General features: G+C 38.0%; 1 protein-coding gene across 7 annotated transcripts in view; it reads right to left on the reverse strand.

Moving 5' to 3' along the window:
* Window positions 1-26,131, reverse strand: part of NPAS3 (neuronal PAS domain protein 3) — a 617,231-nt gene that overhangs the window by 506,287 nt on the left and 84,813 nt on the right. For 4 of the 7 annotated variants that reach the window (XM_065686335.1, XM_065686334.1, XM_065686341.1 and 1 more), the window contains exon 2: window positions 23,319-23,408. The exons of the other annotated variants lie outside the window; for them this stretch is intronic. In XM_065686335.1, the coding sequence (XP_065542407.1) occupies window positions 23,319-23,408 (90 nt within the window). The remainder of the gene's footprint in view (window positions 1-23,318; window positions 23,409-26,131) is intronic. 7 annotated transcript variants of the gene reach the window in all.

Here is a 26,131-nt window from a genome sequence, read left to right on the forward strand (position 1 = left end):
ATTTTCCCAGATTAAATGCAGATCACGTCTGCAAAAATCTCAGACCACACACATACTGCACTACTACCTTTCAAACATTAAAAGGCAAGGAACCAAGTTTTATTATAGTCTCAACTGAGCCTGACCCAAGATTTATTTATTATAAGTCTGACTTCATAATCATTATGAAGTGGCCAGGGGAGTTTTAACACCCAACTAATGCAACAAAACAGCATGGAACTCTTCAGTGAGGATGAGGAGAAGCTATTTAAATAAGTCTCCCTTTGAAGACTCGAGTTCCTTTACTGTTCAGTACTATTTTATTCCCAAAATACTGAGACAGCCGTAGGAAAAAACTGATGTCTAAACACTGAGCAAGGGTTTTTTTGAAGTATTTACTTTAGGCTTCTTAAAAATAGATATAGAGGTGATAACTGCAGCATGCAATAGTATGTATATTGCATCCAAAGACTAAGAAACAAATGCAGTATCTCATTACCTTATATTTTCTATGACCTGAGATAACACTTGACAGAAAACCAGAGGCCTGTTAAAGACTGCATTATATTTGCAACGAAAAATATGACCGATTATTGAAAGATATGATGAAAAACATTCTTTTGCACTATGCTTAATGAAAATCATAACTGCACAGTGATTTTATATGATTTATAACATTGTAGAGAACTACATTCTCTAAGAAAGAATATCAGTGGACAAAGGATTAAGATCTACAGCTTCCAGGACACCCCTTCTGAACTGCCATTCCTCAGTGCACTGACGGCTAATCAGCAATACCACATAGTTTGGAACCACGGTACTATTTGCCATGAACCCCCACTGGTTCAGTATCTAACAAGAACAACATTCACAAAGAAGTCAAAGACATCCAAAAGGAAATCTGCTATCATTGTTCCCTAACTCAAATGACAATAAACAAAACCACACACTTCAGCTTAATTCTATAAAAATTTCTCAGGATGTGAATATCACAGAAGGGCTGATACAAAAGGCAAGAGTCCACAAAGGAGAGAGCTATATCAAAGATACCCCATACCTGACTACCTATTACTGGAGTTATGCCTATGTAACGCTAACACAAAGTATACATATTGACAGATTCTGCAATCTTTGTACGTACAGATCTCATAGCAATGGTAAGCAGAGTCACAGGTATACACGATGTGCAAGACTAGGATCTTCCTCTTAGTGGCATCACTTCAGGAAGGCAGACAATGTGTTCTTCCTTTGACTCTTCTGTTCTGGGATGCAGCACTTCTACAGAATAATGAGAATTCAAGACCTCCCGGACCCATTAACCCCAGTTTGCCCTGTGTACCAGTTAAGCTTCTGGAGTTCGTACAGGACTCACCACCCTTGTGTCACCTCTTTGGACATAGATACCACTACAGCTTCCTTTTGGTTAAGAGCATCATAATAATTTTGCTACCTTCTTAAAAATTCACATTGGAGAAATTCAACAGGAGGAAAATTAACTGTACAATTACATTCATAATCATACAGCATTAACAGATGACCACATAACATGTTATTCCAATAAATACTAAAGGCAGTGTTTAGAAATGGTTCTTCTATTTGTATTTAGTCCGAGCTATGTAATACTGCCAGCTCATAAAAATTAATGCACGGGAAGAGTACCTTTTGTAAGTTCAGAAAAATCTCTGTGTATGTGTGTGTGTGTGTGTGTGTGTGTGTGTGTGTATGTATGTCTGCGTGTGTACATATACACACCTATTCCTTTCAAATAAATAAATACATTTAAAATGTGAGGTAATTAAAAAAAAAAAAAAACAACTGAATACTACCAGGTATGCTTTCTCCAATTTTAAGAGGTTTTATGGTGTACTATAATAAACTAGTGTCTATTACTCACGATACTGTTACCTTTTGAGTTCACAGATCCAAAAATCTTTCCTCTCTTGTAAAGTTACTATCAACAAATAAAACGATTACCATTCCTGTGACCTACATTAAAAACAGCCAACTTAATGTGAACAAATTACCAATCTAAGTTAACAAAAAACTATTAAAAATTGTATTGCAATATTTTTTACACTGCAATACTTATTACATTGCTAAACATCAATGCAATCATCTATGCAAAAATAGTTTTTGTTCATTGCTCGTTAATAATCACACCCTCAGAAATAAATATTTTGCATAAAATTAACATATTGCATTCACTTATATCTCTTTCGATTTTTGAAAAAAGTAACAATTTTTTGGCCTCTGATATTACAGCAAATGCTTTATGCAGGGAAATGACTGAATGCAAAGACAGGGTGGTCTTTTTTCTTTTTAATTCATGTTTTCCATGTTTAATATTTTTCTAGTGTTATTGAAATTTAAATTGAAAAAGCTTGGTATTGTCCACAGCAGAGACCTAGCTCTAACCACAGTATGCCTATCGCTAGCAAACTAAAATTGAGGCCCTGCCCTTGGCCCTAGGGCTTAATCTCTGGGTAATGCTGGAAATGTTGCTCCATGCATGGACTAGCAAATTAAAAGAGTTACAAACCTCTGCTGTGACTTGTCTAACTCCCGCAGTCCCTAGATCATCGTACACAGTTACCGCACTAGGTTCAGGTGTTTTGAAAAGACATATTAGGAAAAAGTAAATTGATAGAAAGATTTCTGTTAACTACAGATTGGAACTACCCATGCCAAAAAACCAAAGCCACAGCAATAAACATGCACAATAATTTAGAACTAATAGATACTATTAAAAACTATCAGAATTCCTTTTGTCAGTTGTAACTGTTTTTATTTAATTAAGAAAAAAACCAAAACCTCCTGTAACTATCCATCAAGCTAGATCTTGTTAAATATGGCATTATTTATAAATTCAATTGACAAGGATTGCTATATAACAAATCAATCCAATTTTTTCCCTATTAGTGTTGAAAAGGTAATATACAGTTCAAGCCTCCTGCAACTGTTCACATCATAATGTTTTAAGATAACATTCAAATTGGTTAGCACCTTCTATTACACAATACACAAGCCTTTATTAAAACTTTGATACTTACTGTTTTCAAAATAGGAAATAATTATTATTTGTCTATTATAGGCAGATGCTCTTTTAACACAGAAACATACTCCACTTAGAACTTTTGATTTTGTTGACTGGTCTCAAGGAAAGAAAATAAAATTCCAGCAATTTTGTAAACTATGTTCACTGCAAAGAATCATCCATTAATATCTCACAGACAAATAACTAAGTATCTGTAAATTCTCACTGAATATTTGAGGAAGTGGGGGTACTCAGGCAGCCTAATGTTATGGATTGGATTTGTTTGTTAGGGAGGATGCATACAGAATATGCTGTTATACAGGGTCTTGGGATAGCAACTATTAGTATATTTAGAAACATAAAATTTAACTTATCTAGCAGAAAGTTGCCCAGCATCTTACTTCTAGTTAATTCACTGTTCATCTTATCTGAGAAGATGCTACTTACTATATTTTAAGGAGAAAGAAATATTTCCTTGAAATTTATGAAAAACATGGACACAGAATCACAGAATCCCAAGGGTTGGAAGGGACCTAAAAAGATCATCTAGTCCAACCCCCCTGCAAGAGCAGGGTAACCTACAGTACATCACACAGGAACTTGTCCAGGCGGGCCTTGAATATCTCCAGTGTAGGAGACTCCACAACCCCCCCTGGGCAACCTGTTCCAGTGCTCTGCCACTCTTACAGTAAAGAAGTTCTTCCTGATGTTAATGTGGAACTTCCTATGCTCCAGTTTACACCCATTGCCCCTTGTCCTGTCACTGGATATCACTGAAAAAAGCCTAGCTCCATCATCCTGACACCTACCCTTTACATATTCGTAAACATTGATGAGGTCACCCCTCAGTCTCCTCTTCTCCAAGCTAAAGAGACCCAGCTCCCTCAGCCTCTCCTCATAAGGGAGATGTTCCACTCCCTTAATCATCTTTGTGGCTCTGCGCTGGACTCCTTCAAGCAATTCCCTGTCCTTCTTGAACAGAGGGGCCCAGAACTGGACGCAATATTCCAGATGCGGCCTCACCAAGGCTGAGTAGAGGGGGAGGAGAACCTCTCTTGACCTACTAACCACTCCCTTTCCAATGCACCCTAAGATGCCATTTGCCTTCTTGGCCACAAGAGCACATTGCTGGCTCATGGTCCTCCTCCTATCCACCAGGACCCCCAGGTCCCTTTCCCCTTCACTACTTTCCAGCAGGTCAACCCCCAACCTGCACTGGTACATGGGGTTGTTCTTCCCCAGATGCAAGACTCTACACTTGCCCGTGTTAAATTTCATCAAGTTTCTCCCCGCCCAACTCTCCAGCCTGTCCAGGTCTTGCTGAATAGCAGCACAGTCCTCTGGTGTGTCAGCCACTCCTCCCAGTTTGCTTCTGTCTCTGTTCTACAGTAATTCCACCCAAGTACCCAGCCTGAGTTTGAGGCACATGAATGAAGCTGAAACACCAGCATCATGAGACAATAAAAAATGCAGGAAATGAAGTGCATTTCAGTGTAACTGGTGAGGTACCCCAGCCACTCTGCTCCTGTGACTTCTAGGATGAAGTATCATATCCTGGCTTTCCAGAAGACTCTATGGACAAAGGGATCTCCTCCAATTCCCTAAGCAAAAAAGCAGACAGTGCCTGATGAAGTTGCATTTATTCAGCCAGGTGAGCTTCATTAGCTAATCAGGACCATGTTCAAGACAGACACAAAAGCCACTGTGCATAAAAACAGTAAGAGAGCAAGTATTGGTTGGTTGGAAAACAGCCATTTCCCACAACAATTAAATTTTGAGCATTGATTTTATCAAATTATTACAATTAACAGTTTTTCACTGCCTCCAACAATAATGCAACAAATATTACTTTCCTCCTCTAGTACCAGAATCACTAAACCAACTGGAAACTGCTGTCAAAATTACAGGCAAAAAAGCCAAGGGATTCAGTTAGCTAGTCAGAGTCAAACAGGAAAATTCAACCAGGATTATAGACTTTCTGTTAACTAATGTAGAAAGTTCTCTGGGTTCATTGTTTGGACTTTTTTTCCCCTCAGACCTTCCACTTCCACCTGCCATGCTTCTGCACATAAGCGGCATGCAGCATTTTTCTGAAGTACCCTGTAAGCAATAATAGTGGGAGCCAACCATAACTAAACAGTTCTGGGAGTGTATTTACAAGCTAGACCTGGCCTAACAACTGCCAATGGTTTCTCCATTCTGTAGCACAATTATGCTTTTTGCCATGTCCTACACCAAACCACTTAAGGTGCAGAACAAACCCACTCTGGTCACTGATGTTTCTGCAAAGAGTTCCAGCAACGGTCCCAGTCTCTGAGAACTGTAACACTGATTCTGCAATACTGACGTCTTTCCACTAGGAAGTTGCCTGGGACCACCAACTCATTTCACACAGGCCATGCAGGAGCTATCAGATGATAATGGGTTTCAGTTTCCACCCACCTGGGCTACATTCAAACTAGTGACCTAAGGTGAAGGTCTCCACATCCCATTACCAAACCCTCCAGCCATTTAGTATCCTCCTATAGTAAGCTTTTCCCTGCATCATAAAGTCAAGAGACAGTAAAAATGTGTTTATATCTGAAATCTGTTCTCAAATATATGGTCATTCAAAGCCTTTTGATACAAGTACTCAGATACAAATGTTCAGATAGTAATTCAGCTGAATATTTTTCAGTCAATATGAGAAGCCCTGTGCAAGAAGAAAACAGACAAAAATGACAATATTTTGCCATAAAATCTAAAATTGTTTACATAAAAAGTTAATTATTGTTATCATTAGATATTAAGTCACTGTACAGAATTGATTAAAAGAATAAGCCATCAGCAGGAATTTGGAAAAATGTTAGCAGTAATTCAAATAACATTAGCAGTATTATCAAAACATTAAAGTATATCTATTTTTAATAAATTAAAGATTGAGCTCATGTAAATTACACGTTTAGCATTTAATGCTATATTCACATACAGTGTATTTTCTCTTTGCTAATGCTAGTCTTTGATACACAGTTTAAAATATTAGGAACTGTAAATTTTCTTGTGTGTTAAATATGCCAAGTACTACAGAAGTGTTAATTAATGTATTATTAAAGCAGATTTTAGGAGAAGTGAGAATATATTTTAAGCAGTATGGGTTTCAACTACAGTAAATGCACATACATTTGCAATGAGTTTAACAATTATTTAATATGATTTTGCACTAAAGATAAAAGGGATTGGGCGGTCTAGGTGTGGGGTTTATTGGCTTTTTGTGGGTGGGTTTTATTTTCTGTGTTGGGGTTTGGGTTTCCCCCTTCAGGGGGTGGGGGGAAAGTTTAAACAAACATACCAAATACTATGCTAGGTTAAAAATACTCTCTCTGTAACATTCAGCCTTGAATTAATCAGATAAAGATGAAAGTGAAGAATTTTGCCAACAGTGTTTCTTACTAAACTCACTCAGTTATGCCTTTCAGCCTGGTATATTTCATACGAAGGATATCTTGTTAAAACAACTGTTGAAGGCAAGTCATGTCATATCAGCCACACACCATACCCCATGGGAGCTCAAATATTCCAAAATCTATGTTAATATAATCCTGTCACACAATTCAGCTAAGGGAATATAGCAGGTTTTCAGTGACATGCAAGACTTCATATAAGTACCCCATTATCTATATGTCTTCCAGAAATGAGGTAAAGCCATAGCAAGGATTATAGTGAATCAATTTAGGAAGGTAAATATTGTTAACAAGCACCATAAAATAGCCTAGTAGATGATTTTAATCTCTATTTATCAACTAACAAGTAGGCTGCACTTCTCAATGCAGTTTCCAACAATGTATCTGTAGGACAGCAATATTCTCTGGCTCAAGAGACCAATGCAACTTTTCAACAAGGGGTTTGCAGTTTTCTAATACAAGATTTACTACGCATTATGCCATGTGCTCCCACCATCCTTTCTCAAAGCAGTTTTAAAAAAGTATGCGGCTCCTTGCCTCTAAATCTTTCGACTGCGTTTTGCCCTGGTCGTACAATTGTTCAGGACATCCCGAAACTCTTTTGGAATACTTCCTGTTAAGACAGAGTACTGCTTATTGTAGGATTTTGAACCTCAGAAACACTTTTACAGTCATGTAGCTTTTGCTGAAAAAGAAAACAAAACAGGGAACTAAAACAGGCGGCCTGACAGAGTTACTGGAGTTTATGGGGGTTTTGCTACTCCTCTGTGTGACAACCAGAACAGACTGAAGACTTCCACATTACAGGGACCAGAAAGGTGGAGACAGAAACTGTCACAGAGATGCTTAAGTATTTTAGTGAGCTAGTCGATTATGAGTCCTTGCCAAGAAAGTCTTATTTTGTTTATTATTTGGGCTAGACCCCAAGTCACTTTTTTTTAAAACTAAGAAAAAAAGCTAAACAACAAAAACTTGGCAGAGTCAATTCTCCTGTTTAACCAGGCCACTCAGCAGGCTGACATTCAGCTTTTAGACTGTATTTTTCAAAATATTTTCTCTTTACTGACAGAAGCTGCTATAAAAAAATTGTCTCAGCATCCAGCTGGTGATTGACGGCAGGGCCAGAGAGACTGCGGTAGGCTTAAGCAAGGGAAAAGAGCTTTAGCTGTGCCACAGTGGTGAAGTAGTATGAGGTTTACAAGCAATAATAAGGAGAGATAAAAGCACGTTCAGGACACATTTCAGAGACAAAAGATAAAAGAACACTAATGATGCAATAACAAGCATGACATTAAAAAGAAAGTCTAGAAACGCAAAACAGATAAAACAGAAAAAAACTTGGGATTCTATCCTGCTTTCCTAAAATGTTTCAGCTGAAAAGAAGCAAATCCACCTTCCAGATCTGAAAACATCCTATATCTTCCAGTGTACTGTAATATCTGTGATTCCAATTTTCAAGTCATGAAAAGCTGTTTCCTCTGTCCTTGTTTCAGATTCCAATTTTTAAATACATAAAATATTCTGGTTCTAAAGACCTTTATTTGATTTTAGCTCCTAACCAGATAATGGAGTTTTACCAAAATCCTCATACATTTAACCAAAAAATAGCCACAAGCATTCAGCATTAAATATAGTCTGATTTAAACTCTAAGTTTACCTAACAAGTGGCAGTCTTGGATCAGATTTGAACATTTTTTCAATTCAAATTTCTTCCTTCCCTGCTGCCCGGGAAAGGAAGAAAACTGCACTACACAATGAGAAAACCTTTCTCCATCCAAAAGAACCCTGGAAAAACCTCTCAGCAAAATCCCCAAACCCCAGGAAAGTCACAAAGCAGAGTGTTTCACCCGTGATTATGGAAGGGACACTGAAGTGTCTTAACTAAGTGTTCCTCTGCTGTGTCCTGATTGACTCTGAAACTGGTAATGCAATTAGCTACTTGCACAGAGCAGTTAGACCTCTCCACATGCATTTTCTAGATGGATATAGAACTCAAAGGCCTTGTTTGCTTTTCCAGCAATCTTACAACTGCAGTCAGCACACATTCAGTGTATCTGACCAATCTGTAAAATCTGAACAGTAAGCTGGCACACAACAGATCTTCCCTCTGATGTGTAACACCGTAGCAGCTGAGGAAGACTCCTTTCACTCATCTAGCTGTTCTGTTTGTGTTTCACTAAGTCCATGAGCTTTTAAGTCTCCTCTAGTCTGATGAAACTGTGATCTCCCTGGCACAATGACTTGGCATGGGCATTCCTGATTCCCCCTCCATGACAGCCTACTTTATTCCTGCAAGACAATGCCTTGTTCTGCAGCTGTCAGGAGCAGAAGCAAAGAGCTCTAAAGCCTGTGGTTTTGAGCTCACCCCTTCCAGTATATGTAAAAGTTGAATCAAAAGATACACACATTTTTCCCTGGATTCCAAAAACAAGTACCCTTTACTAGCTAGCACACAAAGCTTTAGACAATATGGCTCTTCAGTTTCTCCATCGCCCATGAGAATTGCTTGGGCTTCAAGCAGGGCCCTCTAAGGACCACAGGCTCATCCCCGTAGGTACACCTCTTTCCCCTCACCACTGCAGCAGCCAGCCTGTGCTAGTCTCTTTGGCCGCATTTCTTCCGCAGCAGCTGACTTTCAGCTAACCAGGGACCCTGCACAAGTTTTGTCTCAGTAAGCATATTATTCATTCATCCCTCCCAAGGCCAAGTTCAGTGACTGTCTCTGGCTCTACAGTTTTAAAGACTCAGGGTTAATGTGCACTTTTTTTTTCCTGCTGCTCTGAGCACTGTTCCTATAGGCATGCTCTGAATCAAATAGGAATGATTTAACTTTCCTGTTGTACGTGTTTGTGTGTCCCTGACTATGTACATATGTAGACGAGTGTGACAAACTAACTCTTACCTGTCTGCAGATGCAATTAGCTACTCAGGACATGCTACAGACTCATATGGTGATCTACACCCCACCCCCCATATGAACCATATATCCAAAGGGTAATCATCCTAAATAGCTAGGTATTTACACTGAATTTCTAGATCACATAAGAGCTTCCTTCCATCACAAATATTCTTTGATCCATATACTATAGATATTTTGTAGAGACCTATTTTAGGCCATATTATGACATATAGCTAAGAAAGAGTTTGAAGTAAATGTACAATACTACTGTTCCAATTAGACACAATTTTATGCACCTAGGAGTGAGTGACTATGCGAGGCACAAGGAAAATAAGAGACCAAATACAGCAACTGAAATAGTTAAAGGTAATGGCAACTATTATTTAATAAAGACCCATACATCTCAAGGAAGGTAGATGTTATTGAATTAATATTAAAATTCAGTCTTCCTCTGACAATCTGCAAAAACAATTTCTGGAAAAAAGCCACCCAATTACGCTGGTAGGAACTGAAAACCGTAAAGTGTGATCGGTGCTTTGGAAGAAAACAGAGTTTTTGTCTAACCACTTCTTATTTTCAGCAAACACTAGTAAACCAGAAAGCCGTTTGTGGGGGTTAAGGGCACAAGGGACTTGAAATGACACACACACAAAAAAAAAAAAAAAAAAAAAATTCTAAGTATCCAGACATTTTTCTAAATAGTTCTTGAAAGAAGGTGGGGACATGGGCAAGGGGGTTAAAAAAGGCTCATGGAAAAGAAACCCTCATGCACTGCACACTTTTAAATATTGATATCACATAGTACAACATGCTTTTAGAACATTCTCCTGTACATACACAAATCAGCATTTTTTTTTTCGTCTGACTACAATAAGGATGAAAAACCAGTGCAGTTTTCGTATTCTAAATCTGCTTCCAAATAGATCACTGGAAAAGCCACATAAAAAAAATTCAAAAGAAATCTATAAGCAATAGCATGATAGCTCATTCTACCACAACATTTTTCTTCACCAGTGTGGTAAATTACAGCTCTGACCTAAATTTTCATATGTTTGAGTGAATTGTTTACTACTATACAATAAACATTGTAACATCCGTATTTATGATTTACCTAGTATTTTTTGAGTCCCTCCATCTGAGACCATAATCAAATTACACAGTACAGTTCCCCAATTACCTTCCTGCTTCATTTTATTTACCTGTTTTTCCTTGGCAGACGCTGTTTGCAGTGCCATCTGGAATGCTTACTGTGGTCTCCCAAACACAGGCCTCGAGTCAGAGGAAACACCATTGGAAATGTAGGCTACATTAAAACCAGTATCAGGCACTGATCTACCTATCCAAGCACTCTTGACAGCTTTACAGAGTGCTGGTGTGCCTGCCATACCAAAAAATGTACCCATCTTTCTAGGGCTGGAGGTCAAAGAACAGTGAGCAAAAGCAGTGACAAAGGAAGCCATAGGTACAGCAATCAAATAGGAATACAGGTTAGCAGTGGGAAGAATTTCAGTATCAAAACATAAGCACAAACAGGGAGGTCAGTAATTGGAGGTTTACAGTTACTACTGCACTTGGCCTAATGCTCCATTGCAGAACCTGACACTGAATAGCATTTTCTGCTACACTCCAGCCTATTGCAAGTATCCTAACAGCACATGGATAAAGAGTGTTCATAGGCAACCAGGAGTAGGACCACACACTATTGGGACTGTGCTGTTCTCCAGTAGCAAGAAAAACAAAGCAAGAAAGCTCTCACTCACAACCACGAGCACATTACTGTTGTGCCACCAAGTCCTCACACTTACACTCTTGAAAAAGCTGTATGGCCAGTGCTAACTACCCTTTAAAAAAGCACTCAGGTGAGGAGGCTCTACAAGCCTAGAAGCTCAGAGAAGAACTCCACCTCCCTAAACTGTTGCTGAGGAAAAGGGCACTTATAATAAAAGCTTCAAATTAAGGCAGAAGATCTATTCCTGTTTTTCAACCTAAAATAGACTGTATCTGGTGTAAACTAAGGGGAAAAGATGAATACTTCATTGCTTGGACTATTTTTACTCTTGTGAACTAAGCATTGCTGCAGGAATGCATCAAAGTATCAAAGCAAGATAAACGAAAAAAAAAAACTGGTGTACAAAAGTCAGAAAAGTTAATGTTTTTTTGACACTCTGGAATGTGTTTCATTCTGTTTAGTAACAACGTCAATAATTAAATTGCAGTTTAACCTCTGTGAGACAACTTAGGCCTGGAACAGCTGATTTGCTCTTCTTTTGGCATTGCACAAAAAATCTGTATAACTTGCAAGTACACTTAGGGAGGAGGTGAGGTAATAATAACCCAACATAAACGGTGGAAACCCCTATTTAATGAAGTTGCCTTAACTTATTTAGTAAGCTTACAGATTTTTGCCTGTTACACAGTACCATGCTCCCACAAGATGTGAATCTACCAGCTGTGAACTTCACAGCCATTCAGTACTCTTTTATGGATGATTATCTGATTCCATGCCTTTTCTAGCAATTTCAATACCGCAGTTACCACCGATGCTGATGCATCGTCTGGATACATGCCTGGTGCTCCCCAGGGTGATACAAATCAGAATGGCCTCTTTCCGACACTCTGTGTCCAGCATGTAACATAACTATCACCAGTAATCAAGCGGCGATGCAGCAATTGTAAAAGCATGCTATGGCCTCTGGAAGCAGGAAGTTGTCGTCCTGTTATGATAACCATAAAATACTCTCTTAGGCGTAAGATCTAGGTGATGTTCAAAGCACACAGCAAAGCACTTTGCTTGACTAGTTTATGATCACCAGGCCTTCCACATCAATTTTGGTTGAAAGATTTTTGGTGAGGTGAAAAAGCCCAGGATACTTCGGAAAGTTTTCATTTAATTCATTTGATTTCAAGGCAAAGGAGCTCAAGCATGTGGACTTTAGCACTGCCACAATTAATCAGGCAAACCACATTATCAGCAGGATTCTGTGAAGACCAAAAGTGAAATATGTGAAGCAACTCAGAAGATTAGGTTTCTCACCCTTAATTCAAGCTACAACAAGAATGTCTCAAATGACCCCCCCAAAAAATAATTAATTAATTATATTATGAAAATTGTATTATGAAAAACAGGATTGACTTTTAAATGCAGTACAGCTCTTCAGTCTCTTTATCCCAGTGATTATTCATTACAGAGTCATGGAACAACTAACATCCCTTCAAATTCTACAATACGAGTCCTATTTTGTTGAGCTTTGAAATAAAAAAAAGTGAATTACTAAAATCACATGAGGTCTGCATTAGCAGCATTTTGTCAATAGAGCAATCTTGGTACACCACTGTGGCAAAGCATTAAGGATGTAATCAGCAATATCAGCAATAGTCTGCTTTGACTCATACAGGAGAATCATCACTTACTAGTAAAACAAGCAGTATCAGTAAAAAAGTTTTGCAGGTAAAACAGTATCTGCTACAGAGGTTTCTGCTGATGCACCTTTGTCCAAGTGGAATACTACACCTCTTAAATACCTCCAACAGATCAAGCTATACCAAAATATACTATAGACTTGGCTTACAACCTGCTCTTAACCTTAGCATAGCTATTTCACTCAACTTTTTCTATCTTTTTCTATCTCTACTGAGTAACAAAACCAGCTGAATTCAACTTGCCAAGTTAGCAAAATATGAATGTCCTTTTCCATATAATATCCAGCTCAAAACGCAGAGCATGGCAGCATTCTTGGGGCAAAGTAAATACTGCTAGACAAAGCAACATAACACTCTATACCAAAGCACAGTTATGATGAACACATTGATCAGTATCGGTCACTGATTATACAGGCAATGGACTGCCTAGTGTACAGCCTAGTGTACAGCCTAGCACAGGGAAGACACATGCTACCTCAGGGTGCTTCCAGACAGCCCCAGGACTAACAGGCTGCCAAACTAATTGCACCTTGCAGTGCAGTTACACAAGCTGTTTCACAGCTTGAAAATTTTCTGCTCTGCCTGGACAGTCTATCTGCGCATCACTGAGAACTGCCCATGGAGAGTACTCTCAGAAATGGCACTTCCTACTGGGGCAAGGGGGCTATTGTGCATCCCCATTGCCCCAGCCACCTGAAACTCTACTTCATTAAAAATCAAGTTTTATAATAAAAATATATATAAAAAATATATAAAAATATATATAAAAATATAAATAAACTCTACTCTACTCATGTAGAGTAGCTTACATGAAAGGATATGCAAAAGAAGGAGACAGTGTCACTGCTCCCTCTCCTAACACTGGGATGCCCTCCAATCTTAAGAGTTAGCAAAGGTACTAACAGTAAGTAGCAAAGTCCCCTGCAACCACGAGGCTTAAGAAGCCACTGCCTTAGGCATGTACATGAACCACTGGAATTTAGCAAGAGGGTGGAAAACTCTACAGGACACTTCTAGGCAAGGGGACAATAGATCAATACATACAAACTCATCAGTCCAAGAACTCCACAAAGATGTGTACAGGCCCTGGCTGCAAGTCAGCTGTGGAAGAAGCACACTGCAGTGTCACAGCCAGCTACGGGCAGCTACATGAAATTAATTCGTTCAACTGCTGCTTCGTTCCCCACAGTCCATTTAGCTGACTTTCGTGTGGAGGTAGGGGAATTTCACCTTTTATATAGATGCAGCTGGAAAGTCTTTACACAGAAATTATTCCCAGTACACAACACATAGTCTAAATAGTGCAGCCTGATTAAATCATACATGATAAAGCATCTTAAACTACTCTGTATTGCAGTCTGCAACCTCAACAATGGCACAGACCCAATGCCACATATGAAATCATAAGACAAAGTTCAGTGCAACTCTGACAGGCAAATAGACTTACTTTAATGTGTCTCCTGTTGCTCAACGAGCAGGAAACTTTAAAGTGTGACAGCCTGTGTCTTCCCTTCTTGTTGACCAGATTTTTTTGTTTGGTATTTATGAGACATTTACACTATATTAGCAGAAATCAAAGGCAAATCTTAATTACATATATTTTTAGTTCATATGGCATTGTGGTTTTGTTGTTTCAAATAACAATACAGGATTGCTTTATAACTGAAAGTTACATAAAGTAAAAGTTGTCACCTTCCTATTGCACTCAGGTAGAAGTATGGTTTAAGTTTCCATTGTCTGTTTCCCTAAAGTTACTGTATTTATTTTCTTTCTTTTCAAAACTGCCTGTGTATATATGTGCATATACATATGAAGTTCTATGTCCATATACACATATAGAACCACAAACACCTGACAAAAAAATGTTGTAAAAAAATATTTACAAGATGTACACAGAAAATAATGCTTGCATTACCAGTTTGAGGTGATGCAGACTGTGCTAAAACTCTGCAAGTTTTAACTGGAGCAGTATTGGTCTTCAAGGGAAAGCAAATCAGTATAAACACTTAAATTGACTACAGATACCGCTGTCCTAAAGGAATTTTAGTAGAAAGTCAATAGTTTTGTCACAAGTAAGTCAGAATTCCAGAGATAATGCTGCATGTGGATGTGAAACATGAGTTCTGTCACACTTGTATCGTGAATACCTATGGTTAGGTGGGAGAATTAATAGATCGCTAAACAGTTTAGCTTAAACCTTAAGCTTAAGCAATGTACAGAGCTGCACAGGTCTGCTGGGAGTAGCCAACTTAAGGGAAAGAAAATAAAATATTTAGAGCATAATTCTGTGGTTTGCTCAAAAAAAAAAAAAACAACATTTTGGGGAGTGCGGAAGAAAAGTGAGGAAAAAAAATGTTACCTGAAAGCTTCATTTCTGGTAAACTCTGAACTTGATTTTTAATAAAACATTATGCTTAATGAATTCACTATTAAATCCTTCTAGTCATTTGAAAGGATGATTTAGCTCTAAATAAAAGCATCATTTGGAAAAGAACTTAAAAATAGTCCCTTTAGGAAGAAAACTAATACAAAAGATCTTAGGGTTTCCAAAACCCACCTCTTTGCCCTTTTTTGGATAAACACATTCACTAAATTTTCTAACCATTTGTAAATAATCTAGCTTTGTTTCAATAAACATCCAGCTTTGTTTCCAGAAACAGCCTTTTTCTTAATAAAAAAAAAAAAAAAAAAAAAAAGAAAAAGGAATCCACTAGTAGCCATCACTACAGACACACAAATTTCAATGGAGAATTGTCTTTTCGACAGCATCACCATGCAAAACAAGTGTCACATTACTTTAAAGAAAGGCTGCATCCTTCTCATACTGCGGCAAGTAAATAAGAGTGTGCTCATGACTCACTGCCCCTGTTTGGTTGCAACTCATCAGTGCCGGCAGCCCTAATCTGCTCCCAGCCATTATGACCAGCAGCTCTGAAATATGGATTAGGTCTACCACAAGTACTCTGTGCAGGGAAAGAACTCTTTGAGCCCTTTATTCCCTACAGAGTACCTGTGCAGGAGAACAAATCAGTGGTATGAAAGAAAACACAAAATCCTTCCCAGTAAAATCTGCAGATGACACAAAACATAATCAAATGGTAAATACCAGGGAGTTGTCAGTTTCACAGATTGCATGGCAGTCTGGGCTTACCTGAATAAGATGAGTTTTAACACAGCTGAGCACAAAACTGTCTATCTCATAACTAAGAGCACAGATTCCAAACAAGAATAATATAATAACCTAGGAAGAGGCATATGGATGATGGTGGATAACCAAATTAATATTAGCCTACAGTGCAATACCCTGGCTAGAGCAGAGGAAAAGATCCTTTGATGCACAAGGAAGCAAACACAGAGTAATGATAAAAAAGGATTATATAAATCACTACAGATGCTGAGACAGAAAATCTTTCCATTTCAAACAGCACGTAACCTAGAACCACGTTGCTGTTGTATCTATGATCCTTGAGCATTATCAGAGGAACAACTAATGGACTATGCTGGTATTCAAACTAGAAAGACTTCATCAAACAGCCACAAGAAACATTAAAATTCTAGAAGAATTCCTTGGTAAAAATGAGAAACCTGTGTCAAAGAAAAGGATAAATGATCTACTCTCTACAAATATCCAAATGTGGGGAAGAACTGAGAAGCATCATGAATATTAAAGGGGGACTTTTCGGCTTCTTAATGCTAGATTTGGTATGTTTCTGCTACATAAAAGTTAGAAAACTTCAGGCTGAGAATAAGGTAATAATACTTTAACAGTAACTACAGTTCTTCTAAAGAAAGGCAGTTATTTTCTTTCATCTGAAGTTCTTTAGATGGAAAATGGTGATTATAAAAGAACTAGAAGTTGCAAGACACTGTTACTATCTTACATTGTTCTTTTAAATCAAAAGATAACAGAGTTGGAACTCTACCTTTCAAAAGCATACCTAAAATGCTCCAGGATAGCTTTGTTACTGCAACTCCTGTCACTTACATGAGCTTTAGGGCAGATATTTAGCTAGATCCTTATATTTGGGGGATAATTATTTCTCTTTCCCCCTCCTCCCTTTCCCCCAAGCTGAATGCTCGTATGAACTGTTAGTAAGCCAAATGAACTTGTTACCTTGCTGCCTGCTTCCCCAAGTAATATTTTGGATATACTTTGTATTAATGCTTCTACATTTGTGCAAAGCAACAAGCTACTGAAAGAGCATGGGAAAAGCAAAACCTTGCTGAATACACAGAGTAGCTCTGTCACACGTAATTTGAATTGATCTCAATTTCTGAAACCAACAATGTGACTGGGGGAGGAAACACTACAAAAGAAAAAACAAAAACAAACCCCACACACATACACAAAACGAACACCACAAAAAGAAGCCCTCAGAGTTGAAATAAAAATTCAATGCAAAACCAATTTCTGTAGAATATCAAAAAAACCCTGTCTTAAACAGGGAATTGTCAGACTGTGACTAGTATCCCACTGAAAGGGTGTGGTTAACGGACTGTATGCAAGACAGCAAAAGGTAATTGCCTAATTGGTCAACTGAGCAATACCTAATTCATTTCAGGATTTAACTCGGAATAGATATTAGAATTAGATACTGCAGATCTTAAGTGAATCTTTAACATTTGTATTGAACTGTAAACATAAATATGGCCCTTATTCAGTGGAAGAAAATTTTCAGGTAACATGCATGCATTGCACCTATTCACTAATTCAGGCTACATTCCATTAATCTCAAAGTAAAATTTTAAAGGCAGTGCAACATGTGTCATAATAAAAACGTAAGCATGACAAAATTTCTGTTATTGAAAAATTATGTTTGAGTGCTGCTCTCTCAAATGTTCCAATCAGCTAAGGATTAGATAGTCAACTTAATGCTACCCTGTGATCATTAATCATTTTAAAGTGGCACAGCTAATCTCATTTCTTACTCAGAGAAGGCCCACTCATATCTCGCTCATAAGGAGACATTGGTTCACTTTTGGATGTGTTTTGAACTTGGTTAATGTCTTCCTGCAAAAGACATCTAGAACAGCTCAGCACAGAGAACTCACTGCATGCTCAAAGGTACACAAAGGTGAGAGCAGACATAAGCAGCTGTAACAGTGACAAGCTTTCACCAGGCAGCCTCACACTGAGGATATAAATATCAGGTGACATATTAAAAAAGAGTTAGCAAGTGGCTTGTCTGCCATTTGCAGGTAGAGAATGAATTAGGTTATCAGCTTTCAATATTTTGGGTGTTGGAACTACATGATCTTAAGGTTGTTTCCAACCCTAACTAGTTTATGAATATTTTCTAAGAGGTCAGATTTATGAAGAGGAGATGCATAGAATCATCTTCAAATACACTTAAATTCACATTGAGAGGGGACACCACCGTAAAGAAAGAGCCACAATACAAGAAGATGGGACCTCTCCTTCCTGTTTTAGTAGAGTAGATAAAACTAAATAGGAGGTCCTTCAGTATGTTCTCTCTAAGGTTAACCCTAAACATGGGATACTGAAGTCATTGTTGGAAGAAAAAAAAAAAAACAACACAAACCCAACCTTGTGTACCCTACAGCATTAGCCTGAATGGCAGCCTCGTTGTTCTACGTTACATGTTTTTCCTGCAGCTAAAATAACTCTTTCAGACTACTGTCTCTTTTCTTCAGCTATATGGTATTAGGTGAGTCTGGATATAAAACCAAAAAGCCTGAAAAGTCTTTCATCTTTGTAAGTCAATTTATGTGCAACACCACGACTAACAAACAGAAAAAAAAAAAAAAAAAAAGAAAAAGATTATGACCTCTCAGCCATTATCAACTGCCTCTTAAATGACTATACACTGACCAGAACCAGGACGCCCAGCTGCAGAGGAGCCAGCAGGGGTTTTAACCCACTTTCACAAAGTGGTAAATCTTCATTTGTAACAGTTAGCTTCTCTGCAGGTCTTTTATTGGTTTATCCACATTAAGGTGGTGATGAGCACTGCAGACTGCTTCAACGGCCCTAAGAAATCTTTCATCTTCCGATGTTTTGTATCTTGTTGAATTCCCTCACTAGAAACCCTGGGACAATTATTTGGCCCATTAAAAGGTTTACATTCTCTTTTGTGTTGTCTACCAGGGCCATGATATTTCTTGGGCATACAAAGCCATTCTGTTCTTGGTTTATCCATTTAATACATAAACAAATCTTAATTTAAACCTCAGAGTCTGACAGTAATGGTTTAGCCTTGTGCCTCCTTTCCTTAGTTGTACAAATATTTATGGGCTCGAGTCAACATATAGTTTAAGGGGAGCTTATTTTGGTCCATCAGATTTGGATGTTTTGTGCATTTACAGGTTTAGGATGACAATGTGTATATGGCCAAGCTACACCTTCCAGGACAAATTGCTCCACTTTAGACAGAAATCAATGAGCCTTCTGTTCTGTGCTCACTCCACTAACTTGCTGAGAAAAGAAGGAAAAAGAGCTAGTAAGACCCCAGCTGTATTTCTGGGATTTAAATGAGCAAGGTGTTCTTCTTGCATATTTATTCCATGCTATTGATTTCAGAAGAAATACCTTACTGTATAACTCTTCCCTATTCTCCATATTCCTGAAGACAGACATGACTTGTAAATCTGCTTTAATATGGACAGGAAAAAACGAGGAAGAGATGATTCTTCCACCCTTGCTTTGGAGATAACACACAACAGTCACCAAACTTAAGCTTTCACCTCCCAGTGCATGTGATACTCTGGAGGTCCACTTTATGAATGGAATAACTTCCAGGCTGAGAGGGGAAAACTAAAGAAAACAAACAAAACAAAAAAGCCCCACAGATATCCTCTGTTTGTACATTGCAGAGACTCCGTGCAGACAGGCAAAACACCCTTACCCTTGACATGCCATTACTCCTTGTAATTTAGCAAGATAGGGCATGGGCAGGGAGCTGTGCTCCCCTTCAGCTATCTCTGGAGATCATCTAACCTGGGCTTTGTTCACCATTTGACACTTTACAAAGGTGAACAGGAGTGCAAACCATAGATGTCTGAGTAAGCAGAAAAAAGGATTTTCAACCTAGGCAAGAGAGAAAAACCCTGGCAGTTTGGTTACCGGGAAGTAGCTAGAACTGAACAATATTTCTTTTGTCATTTTTGTTTGACATCATAAAAGAAGAGTCTGGACATTCCTGGCTACAGATGTGGGGACTGGAAAATGGGAAATATTGAGGAGCCATACTCCAGGCCAGTAACAGACAAGTTTCTGGATTGACTGCCATAGAATCATAGAATAGTTAGGGTTGGAAAGGACCTTAAGATCATCTAGTTCCAACCCCCCTGCCATGGGCAGGGACACCTCACACTAAACCACAGAATAAGCCATTTCATCTACTTCAAAAAACACAACAGTACAATCTCCTAGGAATGCTTGGTGTGTTAGTCTATCACTAGTGAACACAGAAACAATCTGTAGCAATTTCAAGCTTTAAAGCTTTTTTTAAAAAAAAGCATACTTGCATGCTTAGCCACCTAAAAGAACACAGACCCATGGCAACAATAGTGGCAGACAACTGGGGGGCAATCTATACAGATAAAGAAATATATTCTCTCACCAAGAGCTTTTGAAACTGTGTGCTCCACTCCATTCTAGATGGGATATCTAAAATGGAGAATCAATTGAAAGAGAATCATAAATAGCCTAGAGAGATCTGTATTACAATATTTACCATTTGCTTATTTCTCTGTATTAACTAATGTAATCTTTAGTCCAGCTCCTCAAGAACTTGTGTTGCAAGAAGCTTTTTGCCGGTTTTCTTGTTTTAATAGTATTCTAATTTCTTTACTAAATTTTTTATTTATTTTACATTTTTTAGAACTCTCAAACCCCGTTATTTCTAGTATATATTAGCACTAAGATTTGGCTAAAAAGGTTAATTCCCAAAATGTCTTCTGAAAAATATTTTTGGAGTAGGTGGTCATTGTATGATCCTTTTAAATTTGTACGGAAAGGATCAGAACATTTCAATTTTAGCTGCTAAGTAGCTTTACACAGAGTATCTTCAGCAGGTACATGGTTAAGCATAAATCCAGAGTAGTTTCTCTGCATAATACTTCTTTTAATTTGAAAATGAGTTGGAGGTGAAAAAAAAAAAATAAAAAATAGTCAAGCTCCCAAATCCATGACTGTGTCCTGTCCTGCTCTGTATGGCCAGTCCTTAAAATTCCTTTACCTCTCAGAATATGCAGTTTGCCAGTTTTCAGCCAGCCCAGAAATTACCCTGCAGGAAACAGGAGGGTCACACAGCCCTTTCTGTTGACCACCAGTGGCCTTTTCACACCCATCCTTGCTTCCCCATTCTAATCAGGGGGGAAACTGATCATGCAGATCAGCATCTAGCACCACACATTCATATGTCTTGTAGCACTAAAGTATAAGCTTTAAAAGTGTCACGAAAATATTTTGACTTTTCCCCCCTTTTTTTTTTTTTGTTTGTCAGCAACTGGTTGTTGTGTCATTGGAAATAAATTACTATGAGAAAAAGTACCAAAAAAGATTCATTTGGAAGATAACAGAGAGTGCCTCAGAGAACTTAAATAGCATGGAAGAAGTAACCAAGAGAAAATATCACTAATCAAAAAGCAATCTACCTTCTGTAGAAAGACCTAGCCATTAGTTTTCCAGAATAATCTATGCTTTTACAGGTGAGCTGAAGTGGGCTACAATACTTCAAAATTCACATGTCAGGGATGAAAAAACAGATGTCAAAACCAGCACTGTTTCATTGCCAGTCTGATTTATGGATTTTGCTTTTTCTTGAAAAGCTATTTAGCCAATGCCTTTTTGCAATTTTATGCCTACTTGTAAGTGAACATTAACTATTCCATTCTGTGGTCACCACAACTAGCTGTGTTTAACTACACTGACTATAAGTCAGACTATAAGTATTTTAGAAACGATAGTCAACTATGTTGCAGAATTCAGAGTGAAGCCATCACTGCATTCAGCTCATGACAAACTATGCCAAGCTTTCATATTTCCACAAAGTTTCAAAATCTTTAAGTTGTTCTAAAAACTGATATAAATAGTGAACAACAAATCTGCTTCATACATTTAAACAAATGAATGTATTTTTACACTTACTGAAGTTGCAAGAGGAGTTAACCACTGAAGTTCTATGGTGACATTTAAAACCATACTAGATCTAGACTGCTGCAGTTACCCTGGACACTATCATTATTTGGAAATATATAAGGGAAAACTATCAAAAATTTCAAGAGTGCAAGAAATATTTATAAGTCAATGTAGAATCATGAATAAATCATATCACACCAGAAATAGCCGTTCACTAAAACAGAGATAAGAGGTCAGATTTTCATTTTGGATCACCAATTTACATTGATGCTGTAATTATACTGATAAATCTAGATTTTTCTTTCCTTTTCACTTCCATAAACCAAAATGATACTCTTTACTTACATCAAGTAACAGCTCTTACTAATGTGGTTGTACCTACTGCTAAAAGGTTCAACAAGAAGCAGGTTATGGAATAAGAAGAGGAGATGAGAAAATTTGACCTAAAAATTATAATGAGCATGACTGCCTTGCCAAAGAAGCATTTTGTTACAATGCAGGGTACAATTGATTTTTAGAAGTTAAGGGGTTTTTGGAACATGAAATCCATTATAAACAAGATAACAACAACACTGGGATACAAAACAAGAATGTAGTTGGAGTGTGAAAAGCAAACACTAAGTGACAGCAAGCAGTTTCAAAATCCAGCGAGATAACAGAAAATTCATAATGCATATACAATGTATTAATACAAAATCATCTACAATATGCCTGTCAAATATACACTTTTTAATTTTATGTAGAAATAGATTATTAAATTCTTAGTACAGTAAAACATAAACTTCACTGACTGCAAAAGTAACAGAAGTCAAGCACATTGCATTTGCCTGCCCACAGCAACAGCACTTTTGTCAGAAGCACCAGTACAAATCTTGAGTTACACACAAAAGCGAGCTGTGTTAGGGCAGCGGACAAAGGCAAATGACTGCAAAGCAAGAGGACTCAACTTCAATTTAACTGTCCTGTAAGGTACATACTAATTAGCTGCAAAGCTATGAAATCCTAGCTAGCATGTTAAGTCTGCTACATGACAGTATAATTTGACTTCTTAAAGGATTATGCAAATTACAACTCATCATTCCATTACATGACTGAAAAAAAGTGACAGCTAATTTATACATAACACACCTTTCAAATCCCTAAGATGTGACACACCTGTGCAATACATTTTGCCTAGATTTTCTAGTGTATACATTCCTGTTTATTGCACTGTACAGCAGCATACCTAAGAGATTTAGTAAAGTCTTAGGGTTTTTTATTAGCTTTCTAGCTTTTAGAGCACAATCCCAAAGAATTAAACAACATATTTCTGTCCTTGCTATAGAGGTTTTGCACACAAGTAGAAGTGTACGCTTTCAACACACGTGCAATTTCTGAATAGCAGGAGAGCACGAGCACTAAATGCACGAGCTATAGGCAAGACTCACACAGATTTCAACATACTTCTGGTAGGTAGATTCACAGTAGATTCCGTCATACCGGTAGATTTTCCTACATTCTGATTGGTTGGGCAGAGGATGCTGGACAGTTATTCTGTAGAGGCATCAAAAACAGATAGACATGACTAGAAGTTCTCTACAGGTAACTGTAATGCAGGATAAATCAGTATGTTGAAATTTATTTTCTTATTTTTAAATTAAACACCTCATCTCTTTAAATCAACTGCTTTGTGCACATAACATCCAGAGTTTCCACTTTTCAAAATTTGCACTGAGAGTAAACTAAACTTCAGTTCTCCACAAGAATGGAATAGAATTTGTTCCCCATCAAATAAAAGTGGATGAGGTAAAGAATTTTATGAACCCAACTGATACTTCATATAGTTTGCGTATATACAACAGTACTTACAAAAAAGGATTATTTATTGTTTACTGTTGCAATCCCTCCTCAGGCAGAACATCCATTTATATCAGCTGGGAGTTTGTCCAGACAAAGACCAAATAACCCTCCAATTTAAAGTGTCAACAGCAATTCTCACATTTGCACAGAATGAGGATATTGTGGCATTATGAGGACTGTGATTGAAGGTGCTCAGCACCATCTGAATAATGCCATATGTTCTCGGATCGACTGAAAGGAAATGAAAGTGATTGGCAGCAATCAGGAGGTGCGCAGCATCTTGTAAAATCAGGCCCTAAAAGATTTGTCAATCACTCTATTATTCAGCCCTCCCCAACTCCCTGTTAGCAGAAAATAAAATTTGCTATAAAAATTCAATGTTGTTTTTAAAATATACTTGGGAATTGCACACAAAACAGTACCCACCAATTTTCCTTTTTATCCCTCTCCCTCTTCTCTGGAATAAAAACACATTTTACATGCTTCTGTATCTTCCACAATTTAATACCTTTTCCCCACTTAATATAATGGTAGTTCACTAGAGTAAGTCTAAATTATTTGAGAAATTTTACCCATTTTTTCAGAAGTGGAATTTTAGGCTGTGAATTTTAAGTATTCCAAATTATTGTTTATCATTATTATTTTTACAGTATTATGTTCATATAGCTAAGCTAGTCTTGCTTTTTAAAAATCACATTTGTTGCAGCATTAACTTGAGACTGAAGGTTTGAGAAAAAAAAAACACACCAAGCAACTTCATATCATTATCCAGCAACAAGCTTTACAAGAAAACAGGAAGGTATCTACCGTGGAAACTGAGGGCCTTCCTCAAGAAGGCTGCACCTTCACAGAGTGGCAAGCACACACCATTTCATGTCTTAACAGCCCTGGTCCCTTGCTCATGTGAATTGGAAACCTGGTCTGAGCATGCCTCAGCACTACTTTAAGCCAATGGGAACTCACATGCAGGATAGAGGAAACAGCTACACGATAAAGGCACGACCAAGTACCTCCAAATCCTGCATTATTCTTGCATTCACAAATTAAGGCACTGACAGAGAGACTTATTTATTGTGACACCCAGGGCCTTCAAGTTAGATGCCTAAGCACCATACACAGCATACAAAGAAAGCCAAGTTTCTTAAAATGGGATTTGCAATGCAAGTGCCATCTGCAGGGAAACGTGGAAAAAAGAAACCCAGAAGAGGAAAGAGTCTTCTACATTGCTTGTGTCTGAGAGACAAACATGCTTCACTATGGGTCACAGAAATGCCTGCAAAGTGAATTCAAGTCTCAAAATCTCTAGTGCACTGTCATGTTGGCTGACCCATGCTCCAATTTTAACTCTTTTAACTCTTCCTCTCCTAAAACAAGCCTGGTTTTATTTACACAGCTTCAGCAAAGGTGCAGAACTAGCCTCTCCATGCCTCTCAGCTAGAGGAGGTTCAGTTATACATCCCCACAGACTGCTTGATAACTATTCTGACACAAGGGACGTATTAACTCCTCCTGTTAAAACAGTGGTACTATTTAAAAAAAAAAAGAAATTAAATCAGGTTCACTGGATGAAAGGGAGACAGTGAGAGCATGTTATATTAAAGAGTCATTCAAAAGTGCATAAGCAGTACTCGCAAAAACTATCAGAATCCTTCCTAGATGAGTGCCCTCATCACAGGGCTTCAAAATTATGCTTGCTCTTCCACTAGTTCTCTGGCCAAATGAACCTTGAATAGTAATACTGATTATTGCTATTACTTGAGTAGTTTAACAAGTGGAGTAGAATATGGCCCACTGCAGAAAACCTTTATTATGAAGTAGTTGTGGTATTCTTCTGGGAAATGGAAGATGTGGGTTTCAACAGCCTTGTTATTAAATAGGTCCTAAGCAAGCATGCACTGCACCAAGCTAGTGCAGTATACCTGTCAGCTAGCTTTTGTTTGTTTTAGTTTTTATGATAAGGGCAGTCCTTGCTCTTTTTGAAATGGGTGACAGGCAGGCTGAAACACAGGAGATTCCATCTGAACATCAGTAAACATATTCTTATTGCAAGGGTGAGAAAGCATTGGAGCAGGTTGCCCAGAGAGGTTGTGGAGTCTCCACCCATGGAGATAATCAACACCAACCTGGACATGATCTTGAGCAACCCTTTCTGGTTAACACTGCTTCTCTAACCAAGAGGAGTTGGACAAGAGATCCTTTCCAACCTCAACCATTCTGTGATTCAAACCTAGTTTCGGATCGTGAATCACAACCCTACTTTACATCTAGCCAGAATTAGGTGCTGCAACCAAAGATGAGGAAGCAATTATAATACGAAACTTTTTTTCCCCCTGGAGAATGGCAAGCATGGCGAGTGTGGGGTTTGTTCCATTTTGGTTTTAAACTAAGCAATATATAAGGCTCTAAGCAGAGCTGCC

The sequence above is a fragment of the Lathamus discolor genome, chromosome 6 (assembly GCF_037157495.1).
Source record: "Lathamus discolor isolate bLatDis1 chromosome 6, bLatDis1.hap1, whole genome shotgun sequence".
Lineage (NCBI taxonomy): Eukaryota > Metazoa > Chordata > Aves > Psittaciformes > Psittacidae > Lathamus > Lathamus discolor.